The sequence below is a fragment of the Glandiceps talaboti genome, chromosome 12 (assembly GCF_964340395.1).
Source record: "Glandiceps talaboti chromosome 12, keGlaTala1.1, whole genome shotgun sequence".
NCBI lineage: Eukaryota > Metazoa > Hemichordata > Enteropneusta > Spengelidae > Glandiceps > Glandiceps talaboti.
In genome coordinates this window covers 4,523,440-4,540,549 of record NC_135560.1, presented here as the reverse complement: position 1 = coordinate 4,540,549, position 17,110 = coordinate 4,523,440, and the positions used below count along the sequence as shown (strand labels likewise).

Sequence of the window (17,110 nt, the reverse complement as noted above, 5' to 3'; positions counted from 1 at the left end):
ATAATTAAGGCAGCTGTGAATGGCACTATTCTTTTGTGGATGACTTTTGATGGCATTTGAAAACAACAACTTGTATTTTAGAGAATTTAGTTCACAGTTGAAGCTCATAACTTGTATCTATTGCATCTAAAGTTACTGTGAATGACTGAGGCATGCAAGCATTTAAAAGTCACATTGGTTTACTGATCATTTCTGTAACATTATAACTATCATTTTCTGCCTTCAGATTCAACATGTCGGGAGTGAAAGAAATGATTAGTGATGGTGAGAAGTATCAAGATGACAACAAGTCTGAAAAGGAGAGTTTTCCACAAATAACTTTACAAACTAGTGGTAATGATAGCCATGCATCAAGTGAAACAAGTTGGGAGAAGAAAACACAACAAAAACAAAACAATACTAATGATAGCCATACTTGTCATGAAACAAGTACATGTAGGGAGAATAAAACACAACAAAAACAAATACAAATAGGAGAACTAAAATCACCTAAAAAGGCATGGTTAGCAAAGAGTCAAATGAGTATAGAGTCAGAAAGCTGTGAGGGACAGGAGAGTAGTAGACGTCAACCATCAAACAAGGATAAAGAGGAGAGTGTACAACAACAAAGTGAGGAACCCTGTAGTCAAGGTAACACCAAACCAAACACTTCTATGAGTACAGATGATGACAACCGTGTCTCCGATGACAAAGGCATAGAACAGAAGAATGTTGATGAGACAAATGATGAAGGAAAATGTAGAGAAGAAGGTCAGGAAGTAGAGATAGATGAGGCACCAGGACTAGTCATGAAACCAGGGGCTAAAGAAACCATGGATGTCATCAATGAAGTACTTGAAGAAGTAAAATATAAAAAAAGAAAGAAAAAGAAAAGTAAATCTCGAGCCAAAAAAAGACTGAAAATGGACTTCGACAGTGTTGATAAACCTCGTATTGAGGCAGACAATACTGAAAAAATTGGGAGTGACTCTGTTACCATGCCTACAAATAAACCTGGCACGAAGGTAATGAAAACAAAGGCACATAAGAGGAAATCTGATGACAGCGGAGAGAGTGAGCATGCTAAGTGTTCAACACCAAAACAATCACATAAAGATAGTGACGATGCTAGAACGCCAGTTTTGAAAATTGATGATGAGATTGACAAAACTCTGGAAGAAAATGCCGATAAAAACAACTTGACAGCTATAAATGTGAAAACAATATTACATGTAAGTATAATAAAAATTATAACCATTGCTGAACTTAACTAGCCTTTGCCTCTAATTAGACTACAGATTTCCATTGATGAGTTCTTGAACATTGCATTGAGAGTGCAACAATCCTGCAGCTTATCAGTCAAAAAAGAGGTTTGATGACAATATACTGCACCATGAGCTTGACTTTACCTTCTATGCCTTGTAGTCAGATTTAGCCAAGTGAACTATTTCAGCTACAATTCCATTGGTTTAACAGACTACATGTATCACCTTATACAAATGTAAAGTTGGTAGTTAAGGGAAGTCTGTGTACCCAGGACTACTGCAAATTTGATAGTCTAGGTACAGTGTTTAGAACTTCTGTATGTGCCCAGGACTACAAATTTGGTAGTATAGGTACAATGTTTATTAGTCTATGTGTGCCCAAGAGTTATACGAGTTATGAGCCCTGCATCATGCTCACCACATTTATTTGTATGTACAGAGTATGATGTAATATCTACAAGTACTGTATTATCAATATTGTTGTCATGTCAAAGACATGTTCAAATGTTCTATGCCACTCTCTCATTGGTAAATTTTTGTCCAGACACAAGCAACTGCTACATATTATAAATGTCTTCTGCAATGTTTGTCCAATAGCAAGCTTTGTATTGGCAACTTGATAGATTTGTACTATATTATATAATTGATGTAAATTACTGCTCTGTATCATACATGTAAACAAATTTTTGTTGAAAATTTTCAACTTTGATATCTTGTACATGTCAACACAATCTAGCGAAATGTGTTGCATGTAGATTTAAAGAGAGTGATAAGATTGCAAGTCAGGTTTAGCACAGATTATGTGCCATGTATTTCTAGACTCTTTTATAAACACTCAAATTTTTTTCCTGTTTCCTGTATTTTCACTCTCAAACTAAACTTATTAGGCCAGGTAATCTAAATTACTGAATAAACTTACATATATTACAATGTATGCTTTATGTATTTTCCTAGATGAACACTCACACAATGTATGCTTTATGTATTTTCCTAGATGAACACACACACAATGTATGCTTTATGTATTTTCCTAGATGAACACACACACAATGTATGCTTTATGTATTTTCCTAGATGAACACTCATACAATATACATTCATTTTAATGGATAACTATGATTTGAATATATCGTTTTGTATATTTTGTTAGCATGTTATTACCAATGAACATGTACTTGCCATGGTGAGGAATACTATGAGAGATTTAGAAACACAAGATGAAGGAGAACCAGCAGCATATGTAAGTATGACGACAGACGTACATTATATTGTCTTCAGTTCAATTCAAATCAACTTGACAAGTATCATTACTGGGACAAGCCATTAGCCAAGCAAGTGGACTTGTTATCAAAGAGTACCCAAAACACAAGTAAACAGCTGTAAAACCTCTATTCGGCCGTCTGCATGGACTGCAATTGAGGCAAACCTTATCTCCGTCTTATATCAGTTGTTATCAATTTATTAGGCTATAAGTAACGCTACAAACAGCTTTAGAGATGCAAACAACTTTTATGACACCCGTTTTCGCCAGGCAAGCCCGCAGGTTTGTTGCACTTGGACCGCTAATGGTTTGTGACTGTCATGTTTTCCATAAGCCAGAAAGTTGTTCTATATCATTTCTGGCAAACTTTGTTGTTGTGGTATGGTTGTCCATCTTGTCATATACAAGGATAAAATACGAATCAAAGCAGTCTATTCAGTTCAAGAGCGTCTCTTTTATTTCAAAATTACTGTGAAGCACACGAGAAGTGGTGCAAGGGATTGTGGTACATGAAAATTAAATATGTACATAAATTACGCTTACAGACCAATCAGAAAATTGACCACAAGTTAGGTTTACCGTAACATTTGTCATTACACCAAATTTTTGTGTCTGATCTGTTCAATGAGACAAGCTTTGTCACCAAACAAATCACTTTAACAAAATCTTATTTTCCACATTTTTTGAACTGTTTTTTAAATAGAATTGAGGCCCTCAGTCATTAGAAATTGTTCTCATGTGTATTGATGACAACATTTTGTTATTAAATTCTCCACATTTTTACAAGTAATCATGGAATATTGCTATTCTTCCAACACAGTTGACATTTCTGCTACTTTTAGACCTCTGAGTGTGGATATCAAAATTCTCTACATTTACAAAACAAGTTCAGAATTACAGTAATAATGTTATCAACAATGAACAGTTGTTACTCTGTCATTTTGATAATAAACATCAACACCATCACAACCACTGGTACCACCAGCACCCTTTTCCAATTTCATCACCATTACCATTATCACTACCACAACCACCACCACCACCACCACCACCACCAACAACAACAACAACAACACCACCACCACATCTATCACCACCATCACCTCCAAGTGATACCATGACCACTACCACCACCACTTCACCACCACCACCACCACCACCACCACCACCACCCTTATGAAATCATTCTGATGTGACGATATCACATTTAAAATATTCATATAACATTGAGGTTACATCAAATATATTGAGATTTGTATTGGTTTTGTCTGTTTTTGTTTAAAGGAACCCAAGATGACCAGATCTAAGATCAAAGAAGTCACAGAGAAGGGAGGGCCGGTTAGTATTTCATTTCTATTTAATTTGTTGCAGCCAGTGTAAGTTTTGTCAAAGTTTAAAATGGTATTGAGATGAGAACAAGTAGGATTTAGTCAACTTTTGATTGGTGTATGATACATAATGACTTTGTCCCTATATCATCAGTATTGTCCCTTCATAAAGTTGATACAAAAGATGTCTCAAGATATTTTCTTGAAAAATACTTGATAGTACCTCTATAGCCAACTTTGTGACACACAAGTGCCAGTGTGGCATACTTTGGGTGTTTGTCCAAGTGCCTGCAGTGTGGCTTACTTTGGGGTGTTTGTCCAAGTGCCTGCAGTGTGGCATACTTTGGGGTGTTTGTCCAAGTGTCTGCAGTGTGGCTTACTTTGGGTGTTTGTCCAAGAGCCTGCAGTGTGGCTTACTTTGGGGTGTTTGTCCAAGAGCCTGCAGTGTTCTATAAGTGTTGTATAAGTGAAAGTGTAGCAGAAAACACTGCAAGTATGATTGCAAATACCCTGATTACAAACTCTGGCAATAGGCTAGGGTGGAAATACCCTCAGCCCTGATTACCGACACTGGCAATGGGCTACATATAGGGTGCAAATACCCTGTTTACCGACTCTGGCAGTGGGCTAGGGGTTACTATCACGTACATAAAAGAAATTTATCAGATATTATTGAATGGTTTATAGACATCCATTTTTTTTTGGTAAAAGGTAGATAAAGCTGTTTTCTTTGTGATTCGTCAATTGAAAATTTGTAAGGATAAATGTAAAAGGATTATTTTTAATGTATTACAAGTGACACAAGCCGAGTTTATAAGCTTTTCACTCAAGTCACAATACTTAAGTAAAACCACATTCCAGTATAATGTTTATATTGATGCATGTTTCCTATTACATCACAACTGTCTTCTGAGATTGTTAGAACTGTTGATTGCATAGTAGGAATTTCCTGAACATTATTTTGATACGTATCATAAATTACATCATCAGATCATTTATGAGTTATACATGTATACACTAGGTTTGAGTTTAGTCAATTGCAGGCAGTGGCTATGTGTATGTCAGTGGGTGCAATAGTTCGAGTACCTTTTAAATATGCAGTGAAAACTACACCAAAACACATACAAACTCAGTTTGTACTCCTTTCGTAATGTACACTTTATTGTCTCTGTAAACATTACTGTACAACTCATTTGCTCAGACACCCACAATGATAGACAAACCAAACTGATCTTCGACATGTTGAATTGATTTCAGCTGCCTGTACCATGGCCTATTTCACCACTAAAGCAAGTGTCGGTTCAGAAACCTCCACAGTTTAAAGATTTAGATTTCTCTGATTCGGATTCTACTTCTGATGAAGATTACAAACCAGAAGAAGAAGAGGAAGTAAGTTGTCTTATTCTAATTCAATTCATTGTATACTCAACCACATAGAGATGTTACATCATATTCTAATTCAACAAGTCATTGTATACTCAACCACATGAGATATTACATCATATTCTTGTCACTCCCTACATGTTTGTACAGACCCAGGGCAACTGTGTCGACAACGAACCCTGCTTTGGTGAACACCAACAAAACCTGATATCTACATTTTGCACTACTTTTTTTGCAACAACCCATATTGTATTTAGCAAGACTTTTCAGAGAGTGACTGAAACTTTTGCACAACTATTTTGTATTTATTTTACCAGAGAGAGAGAGAGAGAGAGAGAGAGAGAGAGAGAGAGAGAGAGAGAGAGAGAGAGAGAGAGAGAGAGAGAGAGAGAGAGAGAGAGAGAGAGAGAGAGAGAGAGAGAGAGAGAGAGAGAGAGAGAGAGAGAGAGAGAGAGAGAGAGAGAGAGAGAGAGAGAGAGAGAGAGAGAGAGAGAGAGAGGGAGAGAGGGAGGGAGGGAGGGAGGGAGGGAGGGAGGGAGGGAGGGAGGGAGGGAGGGAGGGAGATGATGAAAATGATGCATAACTATTTTATCTTTATTCTGTTGTACAGAGAGTGGCTATGACTGTGTTGTATAACTGTTTTACCTTTATTTTGTTGTAGAGAGAGAGTGACTATGAAAGTATTGCATCATCTCATATCAGTGAGTTTGGTTCTCCTGCGCCCATGACTCCATTTACACCATCTAGTGTCATAACAGACCAAGAAATGTATACACCCACTAAAGTTGCCACAGAAACAAGTACTGATGATGGAGATGATGGTGATGATGTGGGTGTTAGTGCTTTGGAGCAAGGCAAAAAGACAGATGACGAAGAAGATGAGGAAAGTAATGACAAACAAGAAAGGCATGTCAAAGCAGCTGTTGTACCAATGGGCCCTCCTCCCCCTAAATTACCATTGAAAGATGTCCAGAAAGCTGCAGACAGTACTGATAAAACATCACAATTAACACAGGTAAGAAAACTAACTGTAATATTAACACTGGATTTGCTAAAAGCAGTCAGGAGATAAAATCTATTGGAATGAGTGCCTGTTATTTTACTTGCGTTGCCCACTAAACAGATGGTACAATGTATGTGAAATCACGCTAGTTTTCTAGATTTCTTTCAATCTGTTACCTGGATTTTCAAGCCTTAGTGACAATGCTGATGAGTATAATGTTGAAGTGCCATTTGAATACAAAAGAATTGCTGAAAGGAATCATTAGATTCAGTTTAATAGATTGATGTATTTATCTTTTACAGGAAGAGAAAGATTTGATAGCATACAGGACTCGTTCTAAGTTACCACTAAAAGATACTCCACTGGATTTAATTGAGGCAAACTTTGTAGCCCCTGATATTACTACTGACATGTATGAAACTAATTGTGATGATGATGAGTGGAAGGAATGGTTGGCTTCTCTCACTAAAGGTAAGTACTAATTGTGATGATGATGAGTGGAAGGAATGGTTGGCTTCTCTCACTAAAGGTAAGTACTAATTGTAATGATGATGAGTGGAAGGAATGGTTGGCTTCTCTCACTAAAGGTAAGTACTAATGGTAATGATGAGTGGAAGGAATGGTTGGGTTCTCTCACTAAAGGTAAGTACTAATTGTGATGATGATGAGTGAAAGGAATGGTTGGCTTCTCTCACTAAAGGTAAGTACTAATTGTAATGATGACGAGTGGAAGGAATGGTTGGCTTCTCTCACTAAAGGTAAGTACAAATTGTGATGATGATGAGTGGAAGGAATGGTTGGCTTCTCTCACTAAAGGTAAGTACTAATTGTAATGATTAGTGGAAGGAATGGTTGGCTTCTCTCAATAAAGGTAAGTACTAATGGTAATGATGAGTGGAAGGAATGGTTGGCTTCGCTCACTAAAGGTAAGTGCTAATTGTGATGATGACGAGTGGAAGGAATGGTTGGCTTCTCTCACTAAAGGTAAGTACTAATTGTAATGATTAGTGGAAGGAATGGTTGGTTTCTCTCGCTAAAGGTAAGTACAAATTGTATTGATTAGTGGAAGGAATGGTTGGCTTCTCTCACTAAAGGTAAGTACTAATTGTGATGATGATGAGTGGAAGGAATGGTTGGGTTCTCTCACTAAAGGTAAGTACTAATTGTAATGATGATGAGTGGAAGGAATGGTTGGCTTCTCTCACTAAAGGTAAGTACTAATGGTAATGATGAGTGGAAGGAATGGTTGGGTTCTCTCACTAAAGGTAAGTACTAATTGTGATGATGATGAGTGAAAGGAATGGTTGGCTTCTCTCACTAAAGGTAAGTACTAATTGTAATGATGACGAGTGGAAGGAATGGTTGGCTTCTCTCACTAAAGGTAAGTACAAATTGTGATGATGATGAGTGGAAGGAATGGTTGGCTTCTCTCACTAAAGGTAAGTACTAATTGTAATGATTAGTGGAAGGAATGGTTGGTTTCTCTCGCTAAAGGTAAGTACAAATTGTGATGATAACGAGTGGAAGGAATGGTTAGGTTCTCTCACTAAAGGTAAGTACAAATTGTAATGATTAGTGGAAGGAATGGTTGGCTTCTCTCACTAAAGGTAAGTACTAATTGTGATGATAACGAGTGGAAGGAATGGTTGGGTTCTCTCACTAAAGGTAAGTACAAATTGTAATGATTAGTGGAAGGAATGGTTGGCTTCTCTCACTAAAGGTAAGTACTAATTGTAATGATGACGAGTGGAAGGAATGGTTGGCTTCTCTCACTAAAGGTAAGTACTAATTGTAATGATGACGAGTGGAAGGAATGGTTGGGTTCTCTCACTAAAGGTAAGTACTAATTGTAATGATGACGAGTGGAAGGAATGGTTGGCTTCTCTCACTAAAGGTAAGTACTAATTGTAATGATGATGAGTGGAAGGAATGGTTGGCTTCTCTCACTAAAGGTAAGTACAAATTGTAATGATTAGTGGAAGGAATGGTTGGCTTCTCTCACTAAAGGTAAGTACTAATAGTAATGATGATGAGTGGAAGGAATGGTTGGCTTCTCTCACTAAAGGTAAGTACAAATTGTAATGATTAGTGGAAGGAATGGTTGGCTTCTCTCACTAAAGGTAAGTACTAATAGTAATGATGATGAGTGGAAGGAATGGTTGGCTTCTCTCACTAAAGGTAAGTACAAATTGTAATGATTAGTGGAAGGAATGGTTGGCTTCTCTCACTAAAGGTAAGTACTAATTGTAATGATGACGAGTGGAAGGAATGGTTGGCTTCTCTCACTAAAGGTAAGTACAAATTGTAATGATTAGTGGAAGGAATGGTTGGCTTCTCTCACTAAAGGTAAGTACTAATTGTGATGATGACGAGTGGAAGGAATGGTTGGCTTCTCTCACTAAAGGTAAGTACTAATTGTAATGATGATGAGTGGAAGGAATGGTTGGCTTCTCACTAAAGGTAAGTACTAATTGTGATGATGACGAGTGGAAGGAATGGTTGGCTTCTCTCACTAAAGGTAAGTACTAATTGTGATGATGACGAGTGGAAGGAATGGTTGGCTTCTCTCAGGTAAGTACTAGTGTATAGTGCAAACTGGCCTGTGTTGACTAATAATTACCAAACAAATATTTACAAGTAAAGAGAGGCTGTCTCGTAATCTTGTTAGCCTGCATCAAGGAATTCATTGATTTCAGTGGTGTTGTTTGGACACAGAGTACAGCTATACTCTGAAACCATAGTTGTAGTCTGTTTACAGGCAAGGATGGTCTTGAGCAATGGGAATTAAGCCTGCCCTCATTTATACAGAGACTGGTGTACAAATAATCTTTTGCTTACGTTAATCCATCAAATTTTGCAAGAATGCAAGAAATGTTATCAACTGGTCCTATATTTATCTAAATACTGTGTTGTATTTGTAGATATTGATGGTAATGATGCATTTGATGATGAACAGAATGATCCTGAGTATAACTTCCTGGCAGAGGATGAACCAGAGGACATAGAAGACTTCAGGAATGATAGAGCTGTACAAATTACAAGTAAGAACATTTCACACACACACACACACACACACACACTCGCACACACACTCACACATACACTATACAAATGTAGGATAGTACCATCTGTTGTACAATTAACCACATAGATTGCAATTGTGATGTAAGAATTCCCTATGAGGAATTTGGTGTCACAGAGTCTATATAATATTGAGTTTAATGATGTTTTCATGTTTAACAATTGGAAGATTTGTGAACTCTATAAGAATAATGATACAAGAACTCAGTGTCAAATATTTGATGATAAGAGAACTGTGTGATGAGTTTGATGATAAGAGAACTCTGATGAGTTTGATGATAAGAGAACTCTGTGTGATGAGTTTGATGATAAGAGAACTCTGTGTGATGAGTTTGATGATAAGAGAACTCTGTGTGATGAGTTTGATGATAAGAGAACTCTGTGTGATGAGTTTGATGATAAGAGAACTCTGTGTGATGAGTTTGATGATAAGAGAACTCTGTGTGATGAGTTTGATGATGAGAGAACGCTGTGTGATGAGTTTAATAATAAGAGAACTCTGTGTGATGAGTTTGATGATAAGAGAACTCTGTGTGATGAGTTTGATGATAAGAGAACTCTGTGTGATGAGTTTGATGATAAGAGAACTCTGTGTGATGAGTTTGATGATAAGAGAACTCTGTGTGATGAGTTTGATGATAAGAGAACTGTGTGTGATGAGTTTGATGATAAGAGAACTCTGTGTGATGAGTTTGATGATAAGAGAACTCTGTGTGATGAGTTTGATGATAAGAGAACTCTGTGTGATGAGTTTGATAAGAGAACGCTGTGTGATGAGTTTGATGATAAGAGAACTCTGTGTGATGAGTTTGATGATAAGAGAACTCTGTGTGATGAGTTTGATGATAACAGAACTCTGTGTGATGAGTTTGATGATAAGAGAACTCTGTGTGATGAGTTTGATGATAAGAGAACTCTGTGTGCTGAGTTTGATGACATGAGAACTCTGTGTGATGAGTTTGATGATAAGAGAACTCTGATGAGTTTGATGATAAGAGAACTCTGTGTGATGAGTTTGATGATATGAGAACTGTGTGTGATGAGTTTGATGATAAGAGAACTCTGTGTGATGAGTTTGATGATAAGAGAACTCTGTGTGATGAGTTTGATGATAAGAGAACTGTGTGTGATGAGTTTGATGATAAGAGAACTGTGTGTGATGAGTTTGATGATAAGAGAACTCTGTGTGATGAGTTTGATGATAAGAGAACTCTGTGTGATGAGTTTGATGATAAGAGAACTGTGTGTGATGAGTTTGATGATAAGAGAACTGTGTGTGATGAGTTTGATGATAAGAGAACTGTGTGTGATGAGTTTGATGATAAGAGAACTGTGTGTGATGAGTTTGATGATTAGAGAACTCTGTGATGAGTTTGATGATAAGAGAACTCTGATGAGTTTGATGATAAGAGAACTCTGTGTGATGAGTTTGATGATATGAGAACTGTGTGTGATGAGTTTGATGATAACAGAACTCTGTGTGATGAGTTTGATGATAAGAGAACTGTGTGTGATGAATTTGATGATATGAGAACTGTGTGTGATGAGTTTGATGATAAGAGAACTCTGTGTGATGAGTTTGATGATATGAGAACTGTGTGTGATGAGTTTGATGATATGAGAACTGTGTGTGATGTGTTTGATAAGAGAAATCTGTGTGATGTGTTTGATGATAAGAGAACTCTGTGTGATGAGTTTGATGATAAGAGAACTCTGTGTGATGAGTTTGATGATAACAGAACTCTGTGTGATGAGTTTGATGATAAGAGAACTCTGTGTGATGAGTTTGATGATAAGAGAACTCTGTGTGATGAGTTTGATGATAAGAACTGTGTGTGATGAGTTTGATGATAAGAGAACTCTGTGTGATGAGTTTGATGATAACAGAACTCTGTGTGATGAGTTTGATGATAAGAGAACTCTGTGTGATGAGTTTGATGATATGAGAACTGTGTGTGATGAGTTTGATGATAACAGAACTCTGTGTGATGAGTTTGATGATAAGAGAACTCTGTGTGATGAGTTTGATGATAAGAGAACTCTGTGTGATGAGTTTGATGATAAGAGAACTCTGTGTGATGAGTTTGATGATAAGAGAACTCTGTGTGATGAGTTTGATGATAAGAGAACTCTGTGTGATGAGTTTGATGATATGAGAACTGTGTGTGATGAGTTTGATGATATGAGAACTGTGTGTGATGTGTTTGATAAGAGAAATCTGTGTGATGTGTTTGATGATAAGAGAACTCTGTGTGATGAGTTTGATGATAAGAGAACTCTGTGTGATGAGTTTGATGATAACAGAACTCTGTGTGATGAGTTTGATGATAAGAGAACTCTGTGTGATGAGTTTGATGATAAGAGAACTCTGTGTGATGAGTTTGATGATATGAGAACTGTGTGTGATGAGTTTGATGATAACAGAACTCTGTGTGATGAGTTTGATGATAAGAGAACTCTGTGTGATGAGTTTGATGATAAGAGAACTCTGTGTGATGAGTTTGATGATAAGAGAACTCTGTGTGATGAGTTTGATGATAAGAGAACTCTGTGTGATGAGTTTGATGATAAGAGAACTCTGTGTGATGAGTTTGATGATAAGAGAACTCTGTGTGATGAGTTTGATGATGAGAGAACGCTGTGTGATGAGTTTAATAATAAGAGAACTCTGTGTGATGAGTTTGATGATAAGAGAACTCTGTGTGATGAGTTTGATGATAAGAGAACTCTGTGTGATGAGTTTGATGATAAGAGAACTCTGTGTGATGAGTTTGATGATAAGAGAACTCTGTGTGATGAGTTTGATGATAAGAGAACTGTGTGTGATGAGTTTGATGATAAGAGAACTCTGTGTGATGAGTTTGATGATAAGAGAACTGTGTGTGATGAGTTTGATGATAAGAGAACTCTGTGTGATGAGTTTGATGATAACAGAACTCTGTGTGATGAGTTTGATGATAAGAGAACTCTGTGTGATGAGTTTGATGATAAGAGAACTCTGTGTGCTGAGTTTGATGACATGAGAACTCTGTGTGATGAGTTTGATGATATGAGAACTGTGTGTGATGAGTTTGATGATAAGAGAACTCTGTGTGATGAGTTTGATGATAAGAGAACTCTGTGTGATGAGTTTGATGATAAGAGAACTGTGTGTGATGAGTTTGATGATATGAGAACTGTGTGTGATGAGTTTGATAAGAGAACTCTGTGTGATGAGTTTGATGATATGAGAACTGTGTGTGATGAGTTTGATGATATGAGAACTGTGTGTGATGTGTTTGATAAGAGAAATCTGTGTGATGTGTTTGATGATAAGAGAACTCTGTGTGATGAGTTTGATGATAAGAGAACTCTGTGTGATGAGTTTGATGATAAGAGAACTGTGTGTGATGAGTTTGATGATAAGAGAACTCTGTTTGATGATAAGAGAACTCTGTGTGATGAGTTTGATGATAAGAGAACTCTGTGTGATGAGTTGATGATAAGAGAACTGTGTGTGATGAGTTTGATGATAAGAGAACTCTGTGTGATGAGTTTGATGATAAGAGAACTCTGTGTGATGAGTTTGATGATAAGAGAACTCTGTGTGATGAGTTGATGATAAGAGAACTGTGTGTGATGAGTTTGATGATAAGAGAACTGTGTGTGATGAGTTTGATGATAAGAGAACTCTGTGTGATGAGTTTGATGATAAGAGAACTCTGTGTGATGAGTTTGATGATAAGAGAACTCTGTGTGATGAGTTTGATGATAAGAGAACTCTGTGTGATGAGTTTGATGATAAGAGAACTCTGTGTGATGAGTTTGATGATAAGAGAACTCTGTGTGATGAGTTTGATGATAAGAGTACTGTGTGATGAGTTTGATGATAAGAGAACTCTGTGTGATGAGTTTGATGAGGGGACCATGTGTGAAGAATTTGATAATAAAAGATATCTGATGAGTTTGGATAAAAGATGTCTGATGAATTGATAGTAAAGAGAACTCTCTTGATGAGATATATGTACATGTAGGTGATAAAAGAACATAGTGATAATATAAATAGATATTGTCATGTCCCCCATTGATTATGTACAGTCAAGTCTTTGTTTCAATTTAGTTAGAATAAATTTTATAATCATTTTCAAAACTGCAGAACTGATTCTTTCACGATTGGGAAGATGAAGTAGTTACCAAAACACAGGTGAAAAGTTTCACTAGTGGTGCTTGCAGAATAAGTCAGTAGAATATAGATTGATTCTCTGTCATGTCTTGTATGTTGGCCATCAACTTTGTCTACTTTCGTCTTCTTTTCTGAAACCATCTGTCAGATTACTTGGATATTTAGTGTACATGTGTGTTTGTTGAAGTCTATTCAGATTTGTTCATCCCATGTTGATATGTGTCGTTTTCTGTTTTTGGCAATTTGTTTTGGTAAATTGGCATAGTTCCACCCTATTGTCTGAAAATTAGTCAATTCTGTCATGATTGAAAGATAACCATCATAGTAAATTATTAGGAAACATATTTAACTACTCATAGACTAAAGAATTTTAAATGTATGTTGTTTTGAAGCCATAAGCTAATGATGATAGGAGATATGTTTTGTAGAAATGAAGTTTTTGATTTTATAATTGATATTGACTCAAGAACCACAAACACTTCATCACTATGGTTATTCTTAATTGTAGCATAATTGAACTGTTTCTAGACAATGCTGAACTCATAACAGGCAAGGTTCACCTTGTCCATCTTCTGTAATAATTTATGTAACAAACATTATGAACAGCTGAGCTATTCACACTCACAAGATTCTTGTTAATAATATCCACAGAAAAGGAAGTGAATGAGTTGTTGGATGAACTGTTAGAAACAGTAAGTATGGTCATTTCTTCTATTTAAAGCCATGAGGTATAAAGGGAAGGATACGTTGTGAATTCACATTGTTTGATAAAAACTTGGATGCTAAGTGAGAGAAAATACATTGCTTTCATTCACTTTCACAGTATGGAGTTAGAATCGATCCAAACTTTAGGTGAAAGTAACCTGTGGATCTTGCTAGTAAACTTTGTATAAACCATGTTGCTGAGTTTTTCTATTGTTATTGGAATTATACAGCTATGCGTAGAAGCTGTTGACAATATGTTTAATTAATAGAATTTTTCCTACCAAAGCCAATACATTCATACATCACTTTTACCCAAGTTCTGATCAATGTCAGCTCCTTACTAATAAGAGAAAGTGAATGACACCAATACACTTTATTTCAGTTAGGATCCATGTTTTTTTATTTAGTACATGAATTGTCACAAGTTACAACTTGTTAATTCATGGTATCATCTTGCTTACCAGAAAGACCTGTTGATCATATCAACATTTTTTCCAGTAATTTTATAGTCTTTTTTTTTTATAAAGTACAAAAATAATAACAAATGTAAGAATATGGGATGGTTGAAAAGAGAAGTGAATTGTACAGCCTACAGGTTTTGTTAACACTCTGAGTTACTTTCATCCTTTCCACTATAAGTACCAGATCACCAATAACAACACAGAACTTAGAAGTAATAGATGGATAAGAACCAAGAACTGTTTTGCTTGAGTTTTCAGACTGAGGACAGTTGCAAGACTTGTTGAATTTTCACTTTTCTATTTTATTTCTTGTAGTATGGAAATGAAGACTTGTATGATGCGGATATGATAGATGATGTATTAGATGATGAAGAACCATTTAATGTACCTCCAGCAATAACGTATGTATGCTATAATTATGTAACCATCCACTAGTTTAGTAGTATGTGTATATATATAGTTGGACCTCATTAGTACAAATTCGCACTCGGTTACAATGAACACTAGTCAGAGGTATCGATCTCATGCCATTGTTTGCTATGTAATGTTTAGAACAACCTCAAGATAGTGAAAACCTGTTAACAACAAACTGATTTTCCATCAGAGAACAGTTTACTTTTATCATAGTGCTACAAAAGGATAAAACTTCAATGACACGGCTCTTCACAAGTCAACAGTGTGAATGGAGATGTTAGCTGATAAACACCATGTAGTCACACTGTCTGTGTTCACACAAACTATCGTGATTGCAAAGTTCAAATGATCAAAGTGATTTACGTCATGGTGAAGTCTTGAAAATTTAATGTCAAACCCAGTACCTGAATTGTTTACTATCCTGAAGAAGAAAGAAGACGTTCTGAAGAACACAACAAAATCGAGCTGAGTCGTAAGCGTTTCCATTTCTCCACCATGTTGAATAGCACCCAATAATATACCATGTTGAATAGCACCCAATATATACCATGTTGAATAGCACCCCCGGTTATAACAAAATATGGATATAACAAACTGAATTCCCTAGTCCCAAGCTATTCGTACTACCAAGGTTTGACTGTAGTATGTAATTAGATTCAAGGTTCTGAGAAAGACTGTACAGTGTATGTTTTATGTCCACTTACAATTTTATTTTCCTTCAACCCACATTCTGTCTCTGTCATCAGTTTCTTACAAATAAACCTGGGATGTATTGATTGTTTGTTTATCAGTCCCCGCCGGATGAAGTCCGGGACGGGGACTTATGGATTGGGTTCCGTCCATCTGTCCGTTCGTCCGTCCGCAGCCATTTCTTGGAGATGCCTGGACCAATTTTTTTTCAAACTTGGTACAGGGGCAACATACAATGGCATACATATGCATGTCAATTTGTTTCATGATACGATCCAATATGGCCACCTAGCAGCCATTTTGTTTTCGAATTTTCCCTGTCCAAAGCCATAACTCAGATATGCTTGAACAGATCTCATTCAAAGTTGGTATTAGGACAGTGTTCTATGACATACATGTGCATATTCATTGTTGTCATAATATGATCCAATATGGCTGTCTGGCAGCCATTTTGTTTGCAAATTTTCCATGTCCGAAGCCATAACTCAGACATACTTGAACAGATCTCATTCAAAGTTGGTATTAGGACAGTGTTCTACGACATACATGTGCATATTATCCATTTTCGTTGTGATACAAGCCGATATGGCTGCCTGGCAGCCATTTTGTTGGCACAGTTTTCATGTCCAAAGCCATAACTCAGACATGCTTGAACAGCAACAAGTGAAAATTATGTGATGTGAAATCATGAAGTGGGCTCTCCAGAACCCAAAGTTTATGAAAATATCGGAATTTCCTGGAGTGGCATTCCCCTTTAACATGCCATGGTGTGCCAAGACTTGATAGAGTTCTGGCGTATTGTTGAACTTGTCCTTTACACACAGACACTCAATGCTACGTATTTTCCACTTTTTATCAGGTTTGCAGAGCCTCTTAGTAGTTTCTTAAGTCAACAGAAAGAGACGGCAGAAATGAAGTTGAAAGAACAATTTGAGAAAAGACAGAAAAAAGAACCGTCACTTTCTAGAAGAAGTCAAGAGAATGTCCTACCAACAATCACATTAAATGAAAGAGAACAGTTAAAACAGCAATTACAACAGGTAAGCATGTATGTAGGTCAGACAGTGTTAATCAATGTAAGAAATCCTACCATGCAGGATGTCACACCATTAGGTTCAAATCAGAGTGGTTTTGATAACGTTGTCAACCCCTAGTAAAGGAGGGGGAAATGGTTGTGGAGTCAATGGTTAAATGGTTGGCTTGTAATCTGTACATTGCTGGTTGTGAAGTCATGATGGTTGAATGGTTACAGTGGCTGGCTTGTAATCTCTACATTGCTGGTTGTGGAGTCATGATAGTTGAATGGTTAGAGTGGCTGACTTGTAATCTGTACATTGCTGGTTGTGGAGTCATGATGGTTGAATAGTTAGAGTGGCTG

General features: G+C 36.7%; 1 protein-coding gene across 1 annotated transcript in view; it reads left to right on the top strand.

The window, feature by feature from the left end:
* Positions 1–233: 233 nt before the first annotated feature.
* Positions 234–17,110, top strand: part of LOC144443626 (GON-4-like protein) — a 38,447-nt gene continuing 21,570 nt past the window's right edge. Inside the window, exons 1-10 of the mRNA XM_078133169.1 lie at positions 234–1,211; positions 2,395–2,484; positions 3,790–3,843; positions 5,091–5,222; positions 5,878–6,231; positions 6,522–6,690; positions 9,141–9,260; positions 14,114–14,154; positions 14,944–15,029; positions 16,592–16,772. Of these exons, the coding sequence (XP_077989295.1) occupies positions 234–1,211; positions 2,395–2,484; positions 3,790–3,843; positions 5,091–5,222; positions 5,878–6,231; positions 6,522–6,690; positions 9,141–9,260; positions 14,114–14,154; positions 14,944–15,029; positions 16,592–16,772 (2,205 nt within the window). The remainder of the gene's footprint in view (positions 1,212–2,394; positions 2,485–3,789; positions 3,844–5,090; positions 5,223–5,877; positions 6,232–6,521; positions 6,691–9,140; positions 9,261–14,113; positions 14,155–14,943; positions 15,030–16,591; positions 16,773–17,110) is intronic.